Source organism: Plectrocnemia conspersa, unplaced genomic scaffold (assembly GCF_051122295.1).
Source record: "Plectrocnemia conspersa isolate PC_06_02 unplaced genomic scaffold, ASM5112229v1 ptg000001l, whole genome shotgun sequence".
NCBI classification, from domain to species: Eukaryota; Metazoa; Arthropoda; class Insecta; order Trichoptera; family Polycentropodidae; genus Plectrocnemia; species Plectrocnemia conspersa.
This window is the reverse complement of record NW_028277165.1, coordinates 22,135,827-22,158,332: the sequence shown is the minus strand read 5'-3', so window position 1 is coordinate 22,158,332 and position 22,506 is coordinate 22,135,827. Positions and strand designations below refer to the sequence as shown.

Here is a 22,506-nt window from a genome sequence, read left to right as displayed (position 1 = left end):
TTAAAAAAAAATTATTAAATTCTATAACATCATATAGTGGAAAAAATTTTTTAAATCGTAATTTACGTAATTGATTGTCAATTTACTCAAAACATAGTGATAAAAAGTGCTATGGATATATTTTAATTTCTTATGATTATTAAAAGCTATGCGTTTTTTTTTCAAGCTACTGTACATTTTCGTTCATATATAAGGATATGGTTATGGAAATCAAATAAAACAAATTTATTTACAAACCTCAATATATTATAGATACCAATTTCTTAAACTTGCACATAATATAGAAATTTCCATAAAAAATAATTGTGCGCTATGTTTAAACAGTCGACAAAAATGGTTACACATCCATACGGCACTTAATTTATAAGAAATGCGCAATAACAAGTATAACAAAAGATATCGATCAACATTGAACTCTACAGAAATGCTTACAATCTAAATATTGACAAATCATCATGAGTAATTTTATTGCAAGTTTTGAACCGTCTGTAAATATGTAGGTATCACATACGTAGCATCTTATACTGGATTATGAGTCTCACTGGCGATTCGTAAGTACAAGAAAACATATATTTATAACACGATTTATTCATTTTCACTAATTAGTATAAAAAAGCAAATATTTATTTACATATATTATGTACGAATATTATCAACAAATATATAAAACACAAAAACGTACAAACAAAATAAGGGTAAAAAAGCGATTATTAACCTTTCTTTATCAATTTCATCTAAGTAAACTTGTAAATAAATCAGGTCTATAACCGGGGCAGCTCGTCTTTGCTTCGCCTCAATCGTGATACAATTAATTTATTTATAATTAATATTAGTATGTATACATAGATAATTCATAAATTGTATTACGCTAGATAACTGTATTCGTCACTAACGAGAGTTCTTTCAATATATTGTTTTTCGATTAGGATCTCTATGCATTTCTTTATCATAGCTACATTTGGCGAGAAGGCTACTTTTGCTTGACCCAAAACTTCCTGCACCAGCTCATTGTGCTTCAATAACTGAAAAATATAAATAATAAAGATCAATACTTCATCATTTTCATTATTTTATTGGAATTATTAACACTTGACCGTCACGTCATTTTTTCGCTGCGTGATGTGCAAAAACGGGGAGTTTCGCGAGAACTTTGCGCAACACAAAGATGATAACTTTTGAATTAAAAAACAAAATTATCAAATGCACAGAATTATATTAGTACATATGTTAAAATTATTTTATCAGTGGTTATAAATCTGTGGGTCGCCTAAAATCAAGATTAAAAACGTGAAATTTGTTTTATTCTACTTTGTTTTATTTCTAGTTGAAAAAATATTTACAAAGAAACTAAATATTTTGAAACTCAATATAAATAAAATAAAATAAAAAATGCTTTTTTTGAGCATCAGTTGACGTTGATTTTGTTTCCACAAAAAATGTAGTATATCCACATTGAATATAATTTTATGAAATTTGAATGTTTTAATGCATTTCTCTGAACAAACAATAAAACAAATGGTTCTGAATAAAATTTGGTTAGAACACTAAGGGACACTACTGAACTACGTAAATTATCATATATAAAATTATATTTCAATCTTCCATAGGTTAAAATGTTTATGTTTATAGCTTTGTCGTGTTTACAATGCTAAAAAAATAATTTACGATCAAATTATACTAGCATCTCGGGTTTTTATTTTTGATGATCCCTCATATGGAAGTCAGCGGCAAAAATAAAAATAATTGTGCATTGAAATATTTTTTTTCTTCAAGTATAAGCATTGATTCATAGAAGGCAGCACAAAACGCTTTAGTTTTTGTAGGTATATACTACCAAACCCGTCGTTAAACATCAGAAGTCGTAAAAGGTAGTCACTACCCGTCCAATGGAGCGGAATACAAAGCGGGTAGATATTACTTGACCCGTTGGTAATGTTAAGATAAGAACACTACATAAATGCAGTAAAAGTAGTGTTAGTAATCAGTAAAAGTTCAGAATAGTGATGCATGTCTGTCACTCCAGCAAGTGTATAAGTGGACTAGAAAGCTCCAAAACGACAGAGCTTAATGGTGATATCTAAATTAATAAAAAATCACCGAGAAACAGTGAACAAACTATTTTGAGGCTATCACTTTAGTTTCAGAATTAACAAAACGTATTAATGCCTTCCAGATAATTTTGCAGCGCTTTGAAGCAAAAAGTGATTCCTAGAAAGAATTGTTACTGGTGATGAAATATGGGTTCACTAAACCAAGAAGCACTAAACCTTTTCACAAAAGACTGAAGAAATTACACACCTCTGCAGGCAAGATTATGAAATGAAGGAGAGGTAAATTTGGAACACTCAAATCAAAATGATGCGTTTTATTGCAACATAACAATGCTTGTGATTTTAAATTGTTTGGCAATGGGAGGAGAGCGGTAGAGGTCCGATGAAGAGGTACAGCAGGCACCACACCAATTTTATTTTATATATGTACCCATACACTTTCTAAGTATTAAACGCCATGAAAACTACGTAGAAAAATGATCAATCAATTATTAAATAAAATATATTAAAGGTTTTTATTTCATCCACCCTAGTAATAGTAAAAAAAATAAATGATAAGATAGTAATAATACACACCTTTCTTGCTTTCATTATCCTTACAATGGCTGCCTGCAAAAACATTTTTCTGTCTTCTTCTACGGAAGCCGTCGTGCGTTCAGCTTCGCTCTGATCTCGACCGCTTGCGCTTCCGCTCATCGATAGCGGTATACGTAACTTTGTCCTTTTATTCGTAAACATTAAATTAAACCTAATGACAGTGTTGACATCTGAAATAAAAAATAACACAATACATATACATTTATTATAAAATACATATTTTAATATTATTCCAATTACCGCTAATTTTGCCTTCGGCGACCAGCAGTTGAAATTCAATCAAAGACGAAAGGTGTCTAGCCAAATGATCTGTTGTTAAACGACTGGCTTTCATCAATTCGCTGATTGTTAAAGTATTGGTACTTTCGAATTCAAGCATCAGTGCCATCAGAGCCGTCTGCATGGTGATCAGATATGTTTTTCTAGGATAACTCACTCTCAGCTCACCTAAATATTATTCTTATAAGCAATAAAAAATATAAGCAATTGCAACTCAAAATATATCTCACCCATGCATTGATGTTGCAGCCATGTCAATTTACGCCCATTATATAAAGTATTGTAAAACGTTTCGAATAATTGAATAGGTTTCTCTAATTGAATCGGTATTGGAGCTGCGTAAGCGTTGGCTCCGCTCCAGGGCCAAGCACCTGATTGTAAAACCTTTAAAAAGCATTTTAATATAATCATATCAATATAATAAACGCAAATCAATATTAATCACTCACGTGTATACTAAAACCAATACCGGGATTCACATCGTTTTCTTTCAGATAATCTTGGAATTTACAATTGAGATCGCCGGATATGGTCATGTCGGTGAACATCCTCAATAATTTATTTGTAAATTCGTAACCGCATGTCTGAAATTAAATTTTATGGAGTTTAAGGCGCTGACTATTTATTATTTGAAATTTAAAAATACCTCTTTGAGCCTCTTGATCATAAGTTCTTCTTGTTCCATGCTATAACTCTGCTGGTGAATAAGCCTGTTTGCCATGAGTTGAGAATAATATTTTTGGAAGACATCTTTGTCGTCAATGTACTTGAATATTACTATCGATGACGCCAGACGATCTTCGGCTTCTGTTTCCGAAGAGCCTCTGGTGTTTTTCTTCAATAAACCATCACAATATCTAAAAATATTACATCAAAGAGTATTATAATAACATAAAGATAGTAGTCGAGAATTTTTTAACATTAAAAATTGTATCCGTTAGTTACCTTGCGAGATATATCGGACTCTTACACGGCTGATCAACGGCTGAAGCATTGATTATTGAGGCGCAGGCTTTGTCTAAAACATCTATGAAGACCTTATCTCCAGCAAAAACCTATTTAAAATAAAAATAAAGTAAATAATGCTTAAATTTTATTTTTAAAATTATTTAGTATCTCGGCCTACTTGATCAATGAGTATTTTAAATTTGTTATAAATCGACAGCATTTTTTCTACGAATTGATTATGCACTTTGTCTCCTTGTAAATTCGACAATGCTTCTAAACCTTGATTCTGAAATTATAATTAATTAATTATTAAATGTGTTAATTAATATTTATAAATCATATAGCAATAATTAAAACCTTAATATGTTCTGATATAATTTCGGTTAAATATGTTAAGGCGGTGGGTTTCAACAATAAGTAAATATTACGCAAATCTTCTTCCCTTTCCTCTTCGACCATCAATTTACATTCTCCGTGTAAAAAGTCTAGATTGTCTTCTACCTATAGTTTGTTTAAAAATTCATTCATTAATCAACTGATTTAATAGATATATACTATCATTAATATAAAACGTACCATCTGCTTTTCGTATACTTTTTTAAGTTTACCAAGGGACGAAGTGTGAAGAAATTGTCCTCCTCTATCCATTTCTTGCTCCAATCCTATTAAAATCGCATTCGTGTATCTTATATATAAATATATTGCAAAAAATATTTTATTCCCTTACCGGCCAATACTTCCTTCATGTATTCTGAGACGTTACACCTCTGAAGTAGATCTGCCGCTAATCTTTTACAATGTTCTCCAGTCGCCTCTAAGAGAGGCTCTTCCACCATCCTCATGTACAGATCCAGAGGGTTCTTTTTCTTGAATTGTTGCATTTCGACGAAACTGTGTATCACAGTTTTGATGATGTTCACTTGATGAGGACGGTTTTCGCGAGACGCCTGAACGCCTGCCAGAAGTGCTCTCTTAATCCTTTCCCTTAAAAGTGTATTGAGGGCGTTCTCCCAACTTATCAGACCCAACTCGCCTATTTCCATTTTTTCCGTGCTGGCATCCGTGTTTCCGTATATAACTTCTGCTTCAGACATCTAAAAAATAGATAAGATTTTAATTGAATCCATCATATTATAACAATACCAAAATATAAATACATTATATTGATTAATATGAAAGTTATTAGCGTTTTAACGTCAATTTTGGCACAAAATTTAATTGTCTTCAGTCTTGTAACAACCCCAAATTAAAAATTTGTAATGGTCGACAACAAAATTCCTTTAAGACAGCAAGTTTACTTAAAAAAACAGCTAAGATTTAAATATGAGTGCGGAACCTGTCAGTAAACAGATTTATCTATACAGTTTTAAATACAAAATGGTTTGAAATAATGATACAGTAGACCCCTCCCTCCCCAATAACACGGTAAATTGGGGACGTACTATTTGGGTACATGTAGTTGGGGAACTAGAAAAAAATCATACAATTTTTTGCAATACGTATGTATGAATCAGGTGTGTATGGTAAGATATTCTCTCTTTGGCTCGCTCACACATAAAGTAACGGGCACCCAGATAGCACATCCCCAATTTACCGTGTTATTGTGGGGTCTACTGTATATATGTGTGTCTATTTTCGTATTTTACAAGTTGTATCAAAGAGCAAATTACACTCTTGTAGATTCACCTTGGTGCGAGTTCCAATGAACTCTCATTTTTTCGAAGTTGTAATTCTAGATGAATATTCTGAAGGTTTTGAAGGAACCGGCATAAGTGATTTAATACGGCCGTATTCTGGCATATATATATACATCTTTGAGGAAATGTGGGAACTTCAATATCTCTTACAGTCCTTGATCCTTTAACCCCTTTGTTATTGTATAATACAGATTTTATCAGACCATTGAAATCAATACATTTAACGAAGCCGTTATATTTTATGAAATGTGTAATCTGGGGTTTCTGTAACTGCTTCGATGTAGATAGTTGACATTTATCGTTTAATGGACATGTTTTGAAATGCTTATAGACATCCGTTGGAATACGCATAATTGTTTAAAAACTTTATATTTTCTTCTCTCTGCACTTATCCACAACTGGTCTTAAATTGTTTTGGATATTTTCGTATTAATGTTTCTGTATAGAGATCTTGACCTCAGAAGTCTCCTGCAGCTGTGATAACATCTATCTCCAATAATAATAGGTCTGGCTTTTATCTCTATTTGTTTGATTTCCCCGTTGCAGTGGAAATGCTTGATTATGAAGCATTCACATTAAGACTTTTTATAACAATATTATGACTTACAGTAAGTGAAAATCGAACGAAGCACGAATTTTGACCAATAGGAGAGCACAAAAAACAATTATCCCTTCTCAGAAGTCAAAAATCCATGTCAAAAGCAGTAAAATTGTGTCAACAAAAAACAATTGATACCTATCATATATTAACATAGTGTAATATCAAAGTGCAGACATATTATGGAGTAATATAAGAGATGCGACATCTGTCTGTACTTCTTTTGCTTATTTTCCTCTGAGAGAAATATTTTGGACGTTACCTAATGAAAGTTCTAAAACTATAATTAGGTTAGGTTTGGGTTTAAACAGAAAATAGATGTTTTGTTACTGTCAAAAAAAGTTTCATTGATTTTATAGAGCAGCATATAATTTCACTAGCGCTTATCAATTAAATTATATTTTTGCTAGTAAAAATATATATCTATTGGTGAAAATGTATTAGGACTTCCACTAGCTTAACTTCATTAAATAACTTCACTGAAAAATACACATTCACTTAACATTTATACATTGCATGTGAATAAATAGTGATAAGTAAATAAATGTATATATTACTACGTATGAAAAGTTGAAATCATATAATTTTACTAGCAGCTGCCAGATAAATTATATTTTCACTGGTAAAAATATATATCTACCGGTGAAAATGTATCCAATATGATTTCACTGAAATGACGTATTTAAAAAAATTTCGGAATACAGTCGAGCCTATTTTACTTAGATTTTCTATGAGAGATAACCTGAGAATTTCTGGTTTAGAATCAGTGACGGCATTTCATATTTTTTTATATTTCGATTTTATTAAGATTCATAGTATTTAATTAAATGACATGCATTTTTCTGGCTAAATTCAAAGGGATGCATATGCCCACCCGATGACGTCTTAGATAGTTCCTAACTTACCGCTTTTTTAAATATGGCTTCATTAATAATCAGAGAAGCTAGAGAACAGTCATTTCTAATATTTTCATTAATTCCTTGCTTTTCAGAATATATATATTAATTTGATGTTCAACTACTATACTGTACAAATTGATATACCTCTATGAAAATTGTGGTATTTAAGATTTAATTTAATATTATATAACACGGTCAATATGGTGTCATCTTGTCTTAATCCACGAATAATCTCCAAGGGATTTGTTAGTAGTAGTTAGTTAGGCCAGAAGTCGGCAAAGTGCGGCTCCGGAGCCGCATGCGGCTCTTTGGCCCCTTAAGTGCGGCTCTGGCACAAATATCCACGGGCATACGTGCAAGACGCGCCGAATTTAAAAAATAAGGAAATATGGAGCTCTAAATTTGAACGTCTTTGTGTTGATTTGGAAAATTATAATAAAGGTTTGCTAAATTAATAAATAGATTTGGCTCTCAATTTTTTTTTAATCGTGGTAATGTACATATTTGGCTCTTTGGCTAATAAGTTTGCCGTCCACTGAGTTAGGCCATGGTTTAAAACTGGAAACTTTTCTGGGATTTCCAATTGTGGTATCTACTTTTTCAAAGGCCTGTCTAAAATCAATAAACAGATTTAATTAATTTTTGGTTATACTCGTGTCCTTTTTCAAGCAGCTCTTCTGGACGATCTATTGGTATGGATTTTACAACGCAATATATTCGAGAATATTTTATAGATATTTCTTAGACACTTATCCCATGATAATAATCATAGGCCATTTTATTTCCTTTCTATATTATTGGATAAATTATTTCTTAAAACGATACTAGGGTTCTCAATTATTCATAGTTATCAACTATTCAAATATTGAATAAAAAATGGACGAAGTAATCGAATATTCGAATATATTCGTATTTTTTTCTCGGATTTTACCGCTATAAATTTATTTAACAATTAGTGCAAAAATCAATTGTCCGTAAAATATTATTTATTTAAGTAATAATTGATTATTTTTATAATTGTTAAGCTTTTTGAATTCTATAAAATACGCATAGCACAATGCTATGCGAACAACTGATAAGTGAGGGGGTTAAAAGGAAAATGCTTAATTTATGATTACATACTTTTTAATCAGAGATGCCATATAAGCTTTTTAAAATCACCAGAATAAAGATAAGCTGCAATTGAATTAATTCAACATTTTAAATACTAGAAATAAATTAACCATGATCGAATTATAAAACAACACAAACTTCACAAAAACTTGCGACGCACACTTATCATTCAGAGAAGCGTTAAACAATTATGAAGGGTGGACCTTTTCAACAAACAACGAATTCTACGAATTTCGGTCATAGTAAATACGGGCGATAAACATTCTATTCACAAGTGTTTTCCGAAGGCGTAAAAGCATTTTTTTTGTTAAGAAGAAGCCTCGCATTTGAAACAAATTAAAAGAGTATAAAGGACCATGGATTTTGAAGCAAGACTCGGGTATATTGAGAGAAAAAGAACTACCTGAGTTGCTAAGATGTTTCGTATTAATATTTTTTTCAAATTTCATTCGAGATAGTACAAATGAATATTTAACGAATATTCAATCAATTATTCGAATATTCATATAGTCGAAAATCTGTCGAATAATTGAATATTCGATTGAGAACCCTAAACCATACCATTAGAACTATTTTCTTCAACAGTTCAAGCTTTAATTGTGTCATATATTTGTGGTTAATAATTTTAGAGGGAATTCATTGCAGCTATGTTGTTTATACAAGTAAATAATCTTGTGTATAAAAAAAATATTTATTGATGTATCAAATTTGTATTATTTTTATGCAAAAAATCTGTAAGCATTTTTACAAAGACAATATCACTAAATTTTTATGTATGGTATAATAACATGCTGAAATAAGTTGCATCGAAAATCGTATCATTCTGATAATAGTCGATTTTGTTTTTATGTGTCCATTTGACCAACACAATAGACCAGTGGCATAAGTCGATGAGTAATAACTGAAAATCTAGGTTTGAATCGCATGTAAGCCCTAAAGTTTTTTAATTTCTATCATATCTGGATTATCGTAATTAGTCATTTTCAAATAATTATAATTTCAATCGACCATCACAGATAAGGTTTTCCTAATCTCTCGGATGAATATTGTAATGAACAATTAAAATAAGCGGTAATAATAACTTTGATTAATGAAATATATGAAACTGATATACAAAGCATGATTCGAGTCTAGTGTCTCAGTGTTAATTAGTAGTTTTTGATTGTAGTAACGCATTGGATTAACGTCTTTTATAGTGCGAAGAACATTTATAATAAATAAAGATCACATTAAGTTCAGTATTGTACTCTATATTATAATTATGAATTCTTAAAATAGAAAAAGTGAAATTTTCGGTATTTTAATACCGAAAATTTTACTCTTATTATTAATCGGTATTTTAATATTGAAAATTTCACAACAACTTTCGTAGTAATGTTAAAACATTGTTAGGAAACTTGTTTTTTTTAAATAAATTATTATTTTATGTTACCCATAAAAATTTACTTATGGTTAATATATAATATCTTTTTTCAGCTGTCATTATAAGGCACATGATTAAAACGTTAAAGCATAGGTTAGCGCTTCATGCAAAAAATAGTGTATTTCGATTCAGTTGTTGTAAACTATAAAATAGGACAATTCTATATATAAATTGATTTATACCTTTTGCTTTTTGATATGCTGTTGGTTCAGGTATAAATAAAGGTAATTGAGATAATTTATTCCTTGACTATACTCGGTCCACGCTTGAAAATATCTAAAATCAAAAAAGTATTAGTCACAAAGCAAATATTTACAAACCTCATTTATAAAGCTTAAAATACTTGCCGTTGTAATAGAGCTTCGCCTTCGGTTTCATCAGTACTGGCATAATTAGATTCGCCTTCGACGTTCACCATCATGTTGCTGACATGTTGCTCCAAGAACTTTTTGGTCTCAAAATACAGCTTGTCAGCCAAAGGTTCCGGGTGAGCCACGCACAAGGAATACACGTCCGAGAATCTATTGTTCCACGACTCTCGATTGACCCGTCCGAGTGTCACCACTCCATGAATCTGATTTGCGCAATTAACTTATGGTCATTTTGTTACGTTTATTTTGACAGTATTGACAAATTGATACGTACAGTTTCGCACAAGCCGCTCCAGGTCGCATTAAAATCTATTTGCTTCGGTTTTAAAGACATGTTGTTACGTTATCATTAAACTATGTTGGTTTTTTTGGTTGATTGTTATCAGTCTGTAAAGAATATATTATAAACGAATGTCAAATTTGAGAAAGTAAGTGAAAACGTTCCGGACGAGTTGCCGATTAAATAAAGAGAGCTATGGAGTCGGACGAAAATAAAATTTATTCCGTGAATGATTGTGCTGAAAATTGTAAACATTTGGCAACCGCTCGAAAACAACCTTGACACAAGGAATGATATAATTAGTCAGCACTTATTCGAATCGACGAGACGAACGAGACGTTCGACGGCTAGCTGATGAGAAACAAAGTCAGCTAATTGCGAGACAACACTTACCGTCGGCCGAAATCGACGAAAGCTCCGCTACGACCGATCTGTCTATTAGTGCGAACGATTAAGTGACACATCCCTACGCTAGTCGTGGAACATCACTAAGAAATCAAAATAAATATTATTCATTTTTGTCCTAGAAATAAGAACATTTTTTATTTGTACTTTGCAGCAGTGCCCCACAAAATTAGCATATTTTATATTTTGTCAATAATATTTTTTAGACCCATTGCATATGCGCACAAAATTAAGAATATATAGAAGCGGCGTTCGTAGTGAAAAACAAACTTTGTCCAAGTCATAACTCTGTCTACTGTGTCAGTCGGCTTTTATTATTATTTTCAAAAATCGGTTGTGTATTAAATATTATGAAGGGCTGTTCAGTTATAGGATGTAAAAGTCACAGTAGAAAACTATCAAAGAATAAAAATGGCATAACTTTTCACGTGTAAGCGTAAATTAATCAGTTTTACTTAATCCATCAAAAGGTTTTTTAAGAGTCACTCAATCTGATTTGTGCATTTGTTTAACAGGGCCGAATTTGACCAATGTTTAAATATACGAATTTATTTTTATATAAACTACACTCGCTACTAATTTCATGACATGTTTTAAAATTTAAACTACACTCGCTACTAATTTCATGACTACATTATATAGCTTAATTAGCCAATAGATTAATTCAGCATTAATTATTCTACTCTTTTATTCAAGGACAAAAAATTAAGCTCTTAAATTGAAGAGGGGAGAATTTGCTCCCCCTTGAATTAAGTCAGAAAAATACATGTCATTTAATGAAATCAAAATGATAAAAATATGTGCAACTTATATTGGCACAAAATAAAATGAGAGTTCAAATATTTTAAACTTATATTAGGATTTTTTGTCAATGTGTTTATAAGTCTATTAAAAGAGACCAACTTTTCATCTGAATTTGTCTAGCTATTACGATTGCAAAAATATCGGTACTTAATAACTTCATGAGTACTATCTCAAAATTCGTTTAGTACATATTAACTGGTATGCAATAGTTGAGTTTTGAAGTAAGACGGCTTCCATAAATGATGTCACATGCTTAGGGTGGAAAAGGTAAGCGGAATTCGTTCACAAAATACTCAATGTATTTTTATTAATAGATTTTTTTAATAAAACAGCTTTCCAAAAACAGATATATAATGTATAATTCAGTAATCTTCAATGTGTCAGCGTGAGATTTATTTACAATATATGTTTATGAATATTGAGTACATATTATATTATTATTATATAGAACTTGTGGAAGAAATATCACTTCCAAATAAATACCTGATTTTTTATGAATGATTTTTTATTTTATTATTAATAATGACATATATCCAATCTATTATTATTTTCTTGTTTTATAAAATTTTCTATTACGTTGATTGTTCATGGCCGAATTAATCTACTAAAGTTTGACAGTTAAATTATAGCAACATTATCCGGCGCGCTTCAATTGTCAAATAGAATTAGTTCGCGTATTACGAAAGAAATCGGTAACATGCCAGAAAGTTCAATGGAATCAAAACTAAAAAAATATGCAAAAATATTAAACGATAATCCGAAAACTTTATCGGAGTATGTGGAACAGTTAGACGAAATATTTGCAGAAGACATTGTAAATATTTCTTCGGATGCATACAGGGATGTTCTTCACAAATTGAATCTAACGCGTGAATTGGAAATAATACAGCGCACTCACAAGCATTTAGACGTGAGCGTTAATAAAACGCTGGATTCCGTCCGTTTCGCTTGCTCCGATAGTATGGAATATAAGCATTTCTTCACAATGGAGTTTGAGAAAAACTCAAAAGTTAAATTTAAAAATCACACTCTTCCGGAAATGAAAGCTCTATCTCAATATTTCGAAGGTATTGCTCATTAAAAATATTAATTTTTTATTGATTTATATATGATGCTAAATTTTTAGATTTAAACGAAGCCATAAACGCATTTCAAAAGTGCCTTTTTGATTTAAAAGAATACTTAGAAGTCATGAACAGCATAGATGTGAACTGTTGGGTAATCGATCCAGTAAATCCAACGTGTAGAGATAATTATCGCAGAATCGTTCTAGGTACTTAATTATTTTTAATCAATTACTTGACCATATTATAATCGATTATTAATCACTATAGATAAAGACGTAACGGCCTTGCTAACTATTGATATTCTGTGTGCGAATAAACCACCGCATGTTAAATTATTAGGATTAAACAAATTCACAAATCACTTTCTAACAAGGATTCAAAGTGAAATTAACGAATGGGATACTGAAGAAACATTCATATTAAATCTTCAACATATGTTCGGTATTATAATATTAACAAATTATTATTTTATCATTAATTTAGAATATTATATGTTATTGATTATTGCTTTTACAGGCTTACCGGAGTTTCCCTATAAAAGCGATATCGAAGACAAAGATAATAAACAATCTGATGAAATGGAATGTTGTATTTGCTTTGATAGTCATGATGAAAATGGTTCACTGCCATCTATCATGTGTGAAAATTGTAACAACCATTTTCATACAATGTGTTTGTATCAGGTATTGAATTTATATGATAATATATTTTTTGTTTTATAATATATGTGTAATATAAGTTTTTTTTTTTAGTGGTTAGCGGCAGTATCGAGCAACTTGCAGCATTTTAATACTATTCATGGGAAATGTCCAAATTGCTCTAATGCTATTTTGTGTCCAATTGTACACTTAATGTGAAAATTTGCATTCCTTTATGTTCAGAAATACTTTATTACTATTTTCTTTTTTAAATAAAGTTAAAAAATCATTAGGTGGATGTTTTTTATATTTTTTTTATCAAATAAATTTAGCTCATAGATTATTATTTGAAAGATATTTAATTAATAAATAAAATATTTCAAAGATTAAATTTGTTACCTAATAGAAAAGACATTTTAAGTGGTAGAAATATATTTATCTTTATTAAATAGAATATGAATTACTGCACTATTATATGCTACTTATAATGATCATATAAAAATAAACAATGTCAAAAACATCAATTGATATGTGTTGTATAGAAATTTATGCATATTTTGAATTGTTCAATTACTACACTCCATTTAGAAATTAGATATTGTAGGGCTTTCTCTTTCGTCAATATTCATACGTAAAAAAAGGCGGTAATAGTTGGATTACACTCCTATAATTTACCTTGCAAGTCAAGAAACGCACATATCGACAGCACTTCTATTTTGAATGATTTTATGAGTACAGTAAAAATAACACTGACGTAACGGTAGCGGAGGGGAGCAAAATTATTTTCTGAAATTCGAAGGAAGTTTGACGTACGGCGGTGCCTCGTCCGCCGAACGTACATATTGTATTATGATGTAACTATTATACACTTAATTGCCAAATAACCAATCTAATAATTATATTCTTAAGTACTCTTATTCTCAAATATGCACCTTATTTAAACTTCTTATCATAATGTGCCTTATTCCCCGACTTATTTATTTTTAATAAATGAATGAATAAAAACATAAATGCAATTCCAAGATTCACTCAATATGGACCAATAAAATCTTACATGCCTTTGTATATGATAATGCATAAATGATTGTTTTTGCTGAAAATTAAAAGGAGGATAATAAAGTGAAAGAAAATAAATAGTGAAGTTCCACGCGCATGCCACTTGTCACTCGTTCGCCACGATTTCAGTGTTGCCATAGAGCCGAGCGAACCGCACCGTACAAGCACGATACGATACGTTTGGCATGAGCACGCGGCATGGCCCCCATACACCCGAGACTGTTGGCCCAGAGGCAGCGCATAGTGGCCAGGGAGCTACAGCTGGCCAAGGCGCTGGCAGGAAACGACGCCAGGACCAGAAATAAGGTTCTGAAGAAGCTGCACCGCTGGCTGGCCTGCAGAGCCGCTTCGACCTTTGACTTTTCCGAACATGACTTCATGCGCCTGTGGAAGGGGCTCTTCTATTGCGTCTGGATGTCTGACAAGCCCCTGGTGCAGGTATGTGTAACTTTGTTTGTGCATGTATAACCTCCAAATTTTACCCGCTCTTGGACAAATTTCTATATATGAAGGAGTATTCCGACCACTTTAGCAAAATAAATGTGCTACTTTATGTACTCAAGTTTTTCTTTTAACTTTTCTCTAAAAATACTTATATTCTATCGATAATTCAGTCATTGAGATCTAATAAAATTTAACGGGAATTTCTTTTTAATTGAATATTGAATAGATATAGAACAGTTGTAGTGGTACTTTCCTGTTATCGGAGGTTAAATTTATTCTAAAAAAATATTTATTCATTATATTACAATTATAAATGTAAATAGATTCATTGCAGAGCTATTCATGGGGTATTCACTGTTCTGACCAACGTTCACTCGCTGCCGCTCATTCGTATCTAACCTATTTAAATTTCAGAATGTCAGAACGGGAACACCCCATGAATAACTGCAACGAATCTAATTCAAAAATGTCATTTATAATTGTGTATAAATAAAAGTATTTATTAACGTTAAATCTGGAATTCGTTCTTTTTCAAATAAGAATACAGCAAATAACAAATAAAAAAACACATATTTATTGTAAAATTGTATTCGATTTATTTTTTCATCTGAAAAAGTAACATTTAATAAATGTCTCTTGATTTTAAAAGATTTTCTTAAGACATTTCTCATTGAACTGATCACCAAACATATGAGTGTTTAAAAATGAGTTCATAGAAAAACCTCTGCAACTTGCTCGTCACTGATCTATGTAATGTTTTAAGGAGGAACTATGTGAAGACATCGCCAAATTGTTCACATGCTTCGGAGAAGAAAAGATTTCTACGTCCATACTGTTCTATAAGTGTTTCTTGAAAACCATAGCCAACGATTGGTTTGGCATCGATCAACACAGAATAGACAAATTTTTAATGGTAAGTATCCCAAGTGTTCCGGCTCAATTTTATCTTTGATATACTTATTTTAAATATTTGTTCTATGCAGTTAGCGAGACGAGTCACTAGAGGGATGATGTATTCAATTAAAAAGGTCAATTGGAGCGAAGAAGCGACAGATTCACTTTTGTCTTGTCTAACTGGTGAAGGTGGATTGTTCGCATCGGCCGCTACGTCCGAAACTCGGATGTGTCTCGGTCTACAGCTGCATTTAGTCGACTGTTGGATGGAAGAAATTGCTAAGGTATCGTATTTAATTTCTCGAGACTCATAAAGATTGATTAATTTTAAATCATTTGTTATAGGTGAGTGAAGGAAATATATCGAAAGAAGCCGTGACAAGAATGATCAAGCCTTTAGCCATGTACGTGTGTTACGGAGGAGAGGTTCGACTCAGTCGATCCATCGTTTACAACATATTTGACAATTTAATCAAACAGACGGATCTCGGAGTTGAATACAACAATAAAGTACAGGCTTGGAAAAGTGTAAGTATATTTTGTATAATTTTAATAAATAAAAATTCATGGCTCTGTATTCACATGAATATAATCGATATGTAGGCAGGTTTTCCTGGTGGAAGTATCGATGCAATGGAGAAGGTCGAAGTTAGCGACGATGAAAACGAAATTATTGAAGAAGAAACCCCTAAACAGTGAGTTATATTATTATTTAATTATTTTAAGTCAAGGTTTGTAAGGTATTGAGAAGTACTGAGAATTTTATTTTAAAGAATATGCACCTCAGTAATTTTTTTTTAACAATATGTCGGACTGCTTGTTTTGAAACTATCTTTTCTTAACTTAAACTTTATTTATAATAGGTTATTATTTTGACATTTTTGGAATATTGATATTCTTCGCATAAAAAACATACAACGAATTCATAAAATGAAAAAAAGAAAAGAAAAAGATTTTTGTCAAAATACCCTAATTTTCTATAATTTCGGCGATTAATAAATGATATTTAGCTCTCCACATTTTATTGAATGGACAAGGACACAAACACAAATGAATTATTTTCAAGAAGAATTTGCATGCTTCCCTATCTCTTTCACTCTAGTTACTAACACGCGAGCGATGGAGAGGGAGAGTATTTCACGACTAATCAAATATTATTTTTATTAGAACGGCTTTGGATCCTAGAGCTGGACGCGTCGATACCGTTATACCGCAACTTCCAGTAGACGAAGAAGGTATAGCAAGTATGTTCCGAGAACTTGTAGTGCATTTGGAGAGTACGGCTAAGAGTCGGAAGGGAATGAAATCTATTATTAAAAAGTAAATATCGATATGTGTTTTTATGCGTATTGTTAAAGTTATGTTATAATATTTGAAACGTTCAACTCTAGCTTTGAAATATTGGCATCTGGAAACTATCCATTTAAGATTAGTAACTTCATTCTACCGGACGATCCAGAGCTGCGTTTGCCGAATTATGATGACGCTGCTATTGAATTATTGCAATTTGAAATGGACACTGAAGAAAAGAACGAATCTAATGATCTTAAAGGTTAATAATTGATAATATTTATGTACATTATATATAGTTTTGCTTTGGATGTAAACACTTAAAAAAGTGTTATCTGTTGATTATAATTAAATATGATAAAAGATCAGCATCAAGTCGTTATAATATACACATCCAAATGTATTTATATCTGATTATACATGACAGAATCAATTACTTTTGTGTTTTAGGATTAAGTAAATCGCAAAAAAAAAGATTTTTGGCAAAGCAGAGAAAAAAGAATATTTTAATTGATGATGAAGATGAAGACGAAGAAGATTTACCCCCTAAAGCTAAAAAATCCAAAATTGATAAGGTATGAGCATTATTTTGAAGTTTAATAATTAGAATATATTTTGATTGTTTTCTTGTATATGTATAGAAGAATGCGAAAAGTCCAGTCGAATCGGAAAGTCCTAAGGACAAAAAGAAAAATGCAATTGCAAAACAAAACGACAAGGACGACTCGAAGACTTCAGGCTTCACTGTAAAATTCTCCAACGGTCCTAAAAATAGAACGAAACCGAAAGACACTGTCGAGTCTAAACCGAACGGTGAATCCGTTTCGAAGAAGCAAAAGAAGTCTAAGAATCAATCGGACGACAATGTCGAAGAATCGTTGACGACTAACGGAGGTACCTCCCAATTTGAAACTCCCGTAAAATCCAAAAACAAATTAAAATCCAGCACTCCTCTTCCACAGAATCCTTCCGTCGAAACCGAAAGCAAAAAGCCACCCAAAAGCAAGCAGCTGCTGAACGACGTAAACAAAACAAAGAGTAAAATCGACTCGAGCATAAACCTAAGTATAAGCGATACGCCGATAAAGATGAACGGCCATTCTAAAGCCGCAGCCAAGATGAACGGCAGTGAAACTGAGATCGTCATACCTGCGAGTAAGAACCAATTGCGAAAACTCAACAAAACTGACAATCAAATAACAAAATCCAAACTCAAGACGAAGAAGGCGAACCTTTCAATGTCGGAGTCGGGTTCCAAGAAAGTGGACATCGTCATCGCCAAGAACACGATGCACTCTGTGCAAGATTATTTTAAGACGGTGAGACAGTCTCCGGACATTCCCTACGACGGTAGCAAGAAACCGGGCAAGACTTCCCTCAAACCGAACGCGATGCCGTCTCCGGTTAATCCGTTTTACAAGAAGAAGTACACCTTGGATTTAAAGAGTTTCAACAAAGGTTCTTGAATCGTATGCTCGTAATATAATTTTCCCTTTTGGCCGTGATTCTGTTTTATGTTAGATGAGCGGCTTATAGTTAGTTTTTATAATTAAATTTGTGACGATCTGAGATAAGCATGAATTGTTTCAAATTAATTTAAGACTCATAATACTATAGTATTTTACATGATGACCATAAGTTCCAAATGAATAATTTATTTGGAACGACAGTTTTATCGATGTATTATTTATGAGTATCATAAAGTATAATTTCAATAAATTAAGGTTGTTTTAATTTTAAAATTACACTATACTCCGTCCGATATTCTAACCGGTATCAAACAATCCTTTTTGGCAATATTTGTCGATATGGAGATGATTTTCGGTTACTGCCCTTCACTTCAGTCTGTTATGCAAGTTGAGGCATGTCTATACATTAAATATCATAATAACTTTTGTGTATATATCAGAATAAATATTATTTATATGTCAATATGATTTTTTAAAACTAACCAATGAAGTGATATTGCGTATACTGACGGAGTATAGTAGAATTTTTAACGAATCAACTAGGCACTAGCGAGTATATTTTTTTTATCAACAATGTACATTAACTGTGTTTTTAAACATTAATGTTAATATGTATGTTCTGTTTTTTTTATTGTTGAAAAACAATTTTGAAGAAAATAATATTTTTGTCAAAACATTTGTATTTTTTATTTCCACCAAACTTAATATAATATTTATCACTAACATTGCGGTTTAAAAATTATAATTCTGTAATAAATTAAATTGGCAAATACATACTAATTTGTTAAATTTTAAGCCAATTTTTTTCTACAATATACTTTTTGGATCTTAATGATGCAGTCATCATGTCATCTGTAGTTACATCAATTATGACTGGTGGAATTAATGCTGCTGCGACGTTTCTGTACAGAAAAGCGATTTGTTAATTTATTGTCATATTTATATTACATAAGCTGTGGATTTCTTAGAAAACAAATTGAATTATAAGATCGCTAAATGAATCTTTGAAGAAATAATATCACTACACACTAGTACATTTAAGTCGCGAACTACTTGACTACACCGGTCCTTTTTTTAAATGCAGATAAATTCAAGTATTTTCAATTAAATTTATGTACCAAATCAAATCGTCGATTCTTAACACGTGGTTCGCGGTATATTGAATTGAAACATAAAATTTAATTATTTGAAATTATTTCTTACAGACAAAACAGGAGAAAGGTATTTTTGATCAAATTTCATTTAAAAAGTTTATATTTTTTACATTGGTGTCTTTTATACCAGTATGTTTCATACTTTTTTATGCTATGGCGGCATGGTCTTTTTCTATTGCGCTCGAAAGCCGCATTTCACATGCGTTACTTCAGTGAGATAATTAATGTTATCAATTATTTTAAATCATTCAATTTCTTCTGTATTTTATATAAAAATATATTATTTGTAATAATCAATAACAAAAAGTTAATAATTACTGTGTTAATGGACGTGTTTATCTTTCAACGAATGGTGTTTATTTTAGCCATGACAATATTTTCGAGTAATAAAAATGTATGTTATTACTACGGCTCATTCATTTACGGTTTGCTAATTTTCATTTTGGATGTAACAAACATGGGAATTTATGTGATTTCAGTTCTGTCAGCTTGAACTAATATTGATCGATCGAGTTCATACGTCTTCCTGTTCTACGGTGTTTTTGAAAAAATCATTTTAACCTAAAAAAGAAAAGATGGCGAATTTACTTTTGCTGTGTATAATGCAAAGGAATAATCCATATTTATTAGCATTAGCAAAGAATAAAATTTGTTTTTTTTTTAAAACCATTTATATTATCGAATAATGTTAACTAAAAAATTTGTTTTTTAATCATAAAATAATATTTTGCGTTTTATTTTTTCTCTATTTATCTATGATCTTTTTTCATGATACATAATAAGTTTTTAGATCTAAGGGAATTAATACTTACTACTAATAGTTTCTAACATAATACAAAAATAAGATCAAAAATACAAAATTTGTTTTTTATAAAAAACGACATTTAAATTGCGCCGAATTGCTTTTGAGTGGTTTAGAAGCTTTAATCGCAGAGGTTTAAGTGTAATTGGACGCTTATAATTATACTCGTGTGTAGTGTACATACTAAAAATTCACCAGCGGCAGCTTCCATAAATTATTTCACAGATTTAGGGGGAGGGGGTCAGTGGAATTGTGACAGTGTAAAACAAACAGGAGTCTTGTAACGTAAGGGAGGGGTAAAAAATTCACGAAAACCTGTGACATGATTTATGGAAGCCGCCTTATAAATCTAAGCTGAAAAATAATTTAATGTCACTAACCTTCCCTCGGCAATCAAAAAATTGTAACTACCGACAGCTTTGGCAGTACTTAATACTTCGATACTACTAGTCACGTTCAATAGTGATTGCAATTTTTTATAGGATAACTTAGTATCTTCATAAGTGCCCATGCCAATAATCTAAACAAAAAATACATTATTGTACATCTATATACATAAAAGTGATTTTAACAGCTAATTATATAACATACCAAAACTTCTACTTTTGGTTGTATTATTTTAAAAATACCCAACGATTCTTCGTTTACGTCCGCATGATTGCCAACCTTCCACGCCAATACAGACCTATAAGTAACGACAAAAACTTTACGTACAACCTTTTTACTCATTCGACTAAATTACTCAACATGTGCTAACTCATTTTAACATACCTTGGAAACAATATTATTGGCCCTACAATCATAACTCCGTTACTGAGTCTGAATCCACCCTGTCGACAGCAATCATAGATTAAACCAACAATCAATAAAATAAAATATTTATAAAACCAATCACTTACGTTGCTATACGTGTCTATGAATAATCCTAATTCTTTCTCCTTATTCAGAATTGTGGCGGTCGTTTTTCCTGCGCAGTCGTAGGCGTAAGAACGAGACTTTAACAAACTACATTTTTTTTAGATTAAAATATAAAACAGAAAGTATTTATTATTGTTCATTAAGATATACCTCCAAGAGCATGGTTTTAACGTTGTTCTTAGTGGGTGATAGCAGAGTTTGAAAAGAGAACTCATAGAAATCATTCTCGCGAAGATACGAGGTTATGTGTCAAATTGAAGTTTAGGGTATTGTCGAACATGTGAAAGATTCTTGAACGTTCTATACAAATAATATATTTCTCCACGTTTATAAGCAAATATAAATGCAAAATAATAAAGACATCTACATACTATTTAGTAAGGTGACAAGACGTCCTCTTTTGAGGAAGAATGTCCTCCTTGAGCAAAACGACCTTATATTTAATTACATTATCAGGTGCTTGTTTATAATATTGGCGCCACTATCTGAAACTAATGGTCAACAAATTTTCTTTAAATGAGGATTATTTAAATTGGTAATAATATTTACCTTACACTGTTTAATTTTCTGACCAACGCTCGCTTACACTTAACCAGTACAAATTTTAAGGATAAGAAAATCTAATTTAGATACGCAGTTTCTGTAACGCAGACATGTTTCATACAATAATCTGAACCCTTTTGAATACTTTATTTATCTTGCATTAAGAAAATTATATAATCCGAATTCTTAAATGTATTTTTATATAGAATACGTATTGTTTATTAGTTTAAATTTTTTTATTATTTTTTTTAAATTTAATTTATGTAGATTTGTTAATTTAATCGAGTATGGGTGATACAAAAGCTTTACCATATAATTTAATTTTAAAAAGATAGTACCTATGTATGTAATAGTATGATGCCACACTCAGAAACCAATGGGTATGAACTTTCTGCTGCGTCGCATTGCTGATTTGGCCTTTGGGCTACAAAAATGGCCAACGACGTTTTGCTGTATAAATACGTTTTAAAATTTAAACAGGTTAGGTGCGAACGAGTGGCAGCAAGCAAGCGATGGGGGACAAACTGCTTTTTGTTACCGTAAATGATTATTGTCGTACGTTATATATTATATGATTGATAAATGGATAACTACCGTAGCATGAAAGAATCGCAAAGCTTTGTAACAGGGATTTTTTAAATAATAAGCTATTGTTGAATTAATAAAGTATAATTTATTTGCTTTCTCTCAAATTGTTGTACGTGGTTTTGATGCAACTTGTGGCGGCGTTTTGCCAATTCCCAGTGCTACCACACAGCCGCTCAAT

General features: G+C 31.3%; 4 protein-coding genes across 13 annotated transcripts; 2 read left to right on the top strand and 2 right to left on the bottom strand.

Annotated features, from left to right (window-relative positions):
• Positions 1–224: 224 nt before the first annotated feature.
• Cul2 (cullin 2) lies at positions 225–10,684 on the bottom strand. 9 transcript variants are annotated; one of them, XR_015811559.1, is made up of 15 exons: positions 10,534–10,684; positions 10,251–10,363; positions 9,953–10,179; positions 9,788–9,881; positions 4,603–4,969; positions 4,452–4,537; positions 4,233–4,376; positions 4,054–4,161; positions 3,873–3,982; positions 3,574–3,784; positions 3,377–3,511; positions 3,158–3,311; positions 2,889–3,095; positions 2,363–2,818; positions 225–1,562 (listed from the first exon to the last, which is right to left on the bottom strand). XR_015811559.1 is itself a non-coding variant. In XM_088199172.1 (15 exons), the coding sequence occupies exons 2-15, from the start codon at positions 10,308–10,310 to the stop codon at positions 864–866; spliced, it is 2,253 nt and encodes a 750-aa protein (XP_088055298.1). In that variant the 5' UTR covers positions 10,311–10,363; positions 10,534–10,684; the 3' UTR covers positions 225–863. The 9 variants fall into 9 exon arrangements, 6 of the variants coding, with proteins under 6 accessions (XP_088055298.1, XP_088055278.1, XP_088055314.1 ...); XR_015811558.1 differs by having other exon boundaries at positions 10,650–10,684; XR_015811562.1 differs by having other exon boundaries at positions 4,452–4,525; positions 10,650–10,684.
• A 1,374-nt stretch (positions 10,685–12,058) lies between these two features.
• Fancl (E3 ubiquitin-protein ligase Fancl) lies at positions 12,059–13,462 on the top strand. The gene is made up of 5 exons (XM_088199231.1): positions 12,059–12,532; positions 12,592–12,738; positions 12,800–12,973; positions 13,049–13,215; positions 13,285–13,462. The coding sequence occupies exons 1-5, from the start codon at positions 12,163–12,165 to the stop codon at positions 13,387–13,389; spliced, it is 963 nt and encodes a 320-aa protein (XP_088055357.1). The 5' UTR covers positions 12,059–12,162; the 3' UTR covers positions 13,390–13,462.
• An 889-nt stretch (positions 13,463–14,351) lies between these two features.
• Positions 14,352–18,999, top strand: Nnp-1 (Ribosomal RNA processing protein 1 homolog Nnp-1). Of its 2 annotated transcripts, XM_088199222.1 has the most exons (10): positions 14,352–14,664; positions 15,434–15,583; positions 15,654–15,848; positions 15,910–16,092; positions 16,168–16,259; positions 16,732–16,884; positions 16,956–17,116; positions 17,305–17,429; positions 17,496–17,748; positions 17,817–18,999. In XM_088199222.1, the coding sequence occupies exons 1-10, from the start codon at positions 14,425–14,427 to the stop codon at positions 17,894–17,896; spliced, it is 1,632 nt and encodes a 543-aa protein (XP_088055348.1). In that variant the 5' UTR covers positions 14,352–14,424; the 3' UTR covers positions 17,897–18,999. The 2 variants fall into 2 exon arrangements, with proteins under 2 accessions (XP_088055348.1, XP_088055341.1); XM_088199215.1 differs by having other exon boundaries at positions 17,496–18,999.
• On the bottom strand, positions 18,986–21,434 carry LOC148239228 (NADH dehydrogenase [ubiquinone] 1 alpha subcomplex assembly factor 3). Its single transcript, XM_088199243.1, has 6 exons — positions 21,348–21,434; positions 21,179–21,284; positions 21,051–21,109; positions 20,871–20,964; positions 20,660–20,799; positions 18,986–19,225 (listed from the first exon to the last, which is right to left on the bottom strand). The coding sequence occupies exons 1-6, from the start codon at positions 21,419–21,421 to the stop codon at positions 19,108–19,110; spliced, it is 591 nt and encodes a 196-aa protein (XP_088055369.1). The 5' UTR covers positions 21,422–21,434; the 3' UTR covers positions 18,986–19,107.
• Between the last annotated feature and the right edge of the window lie 1,072 nt (positions 21,435–22,506).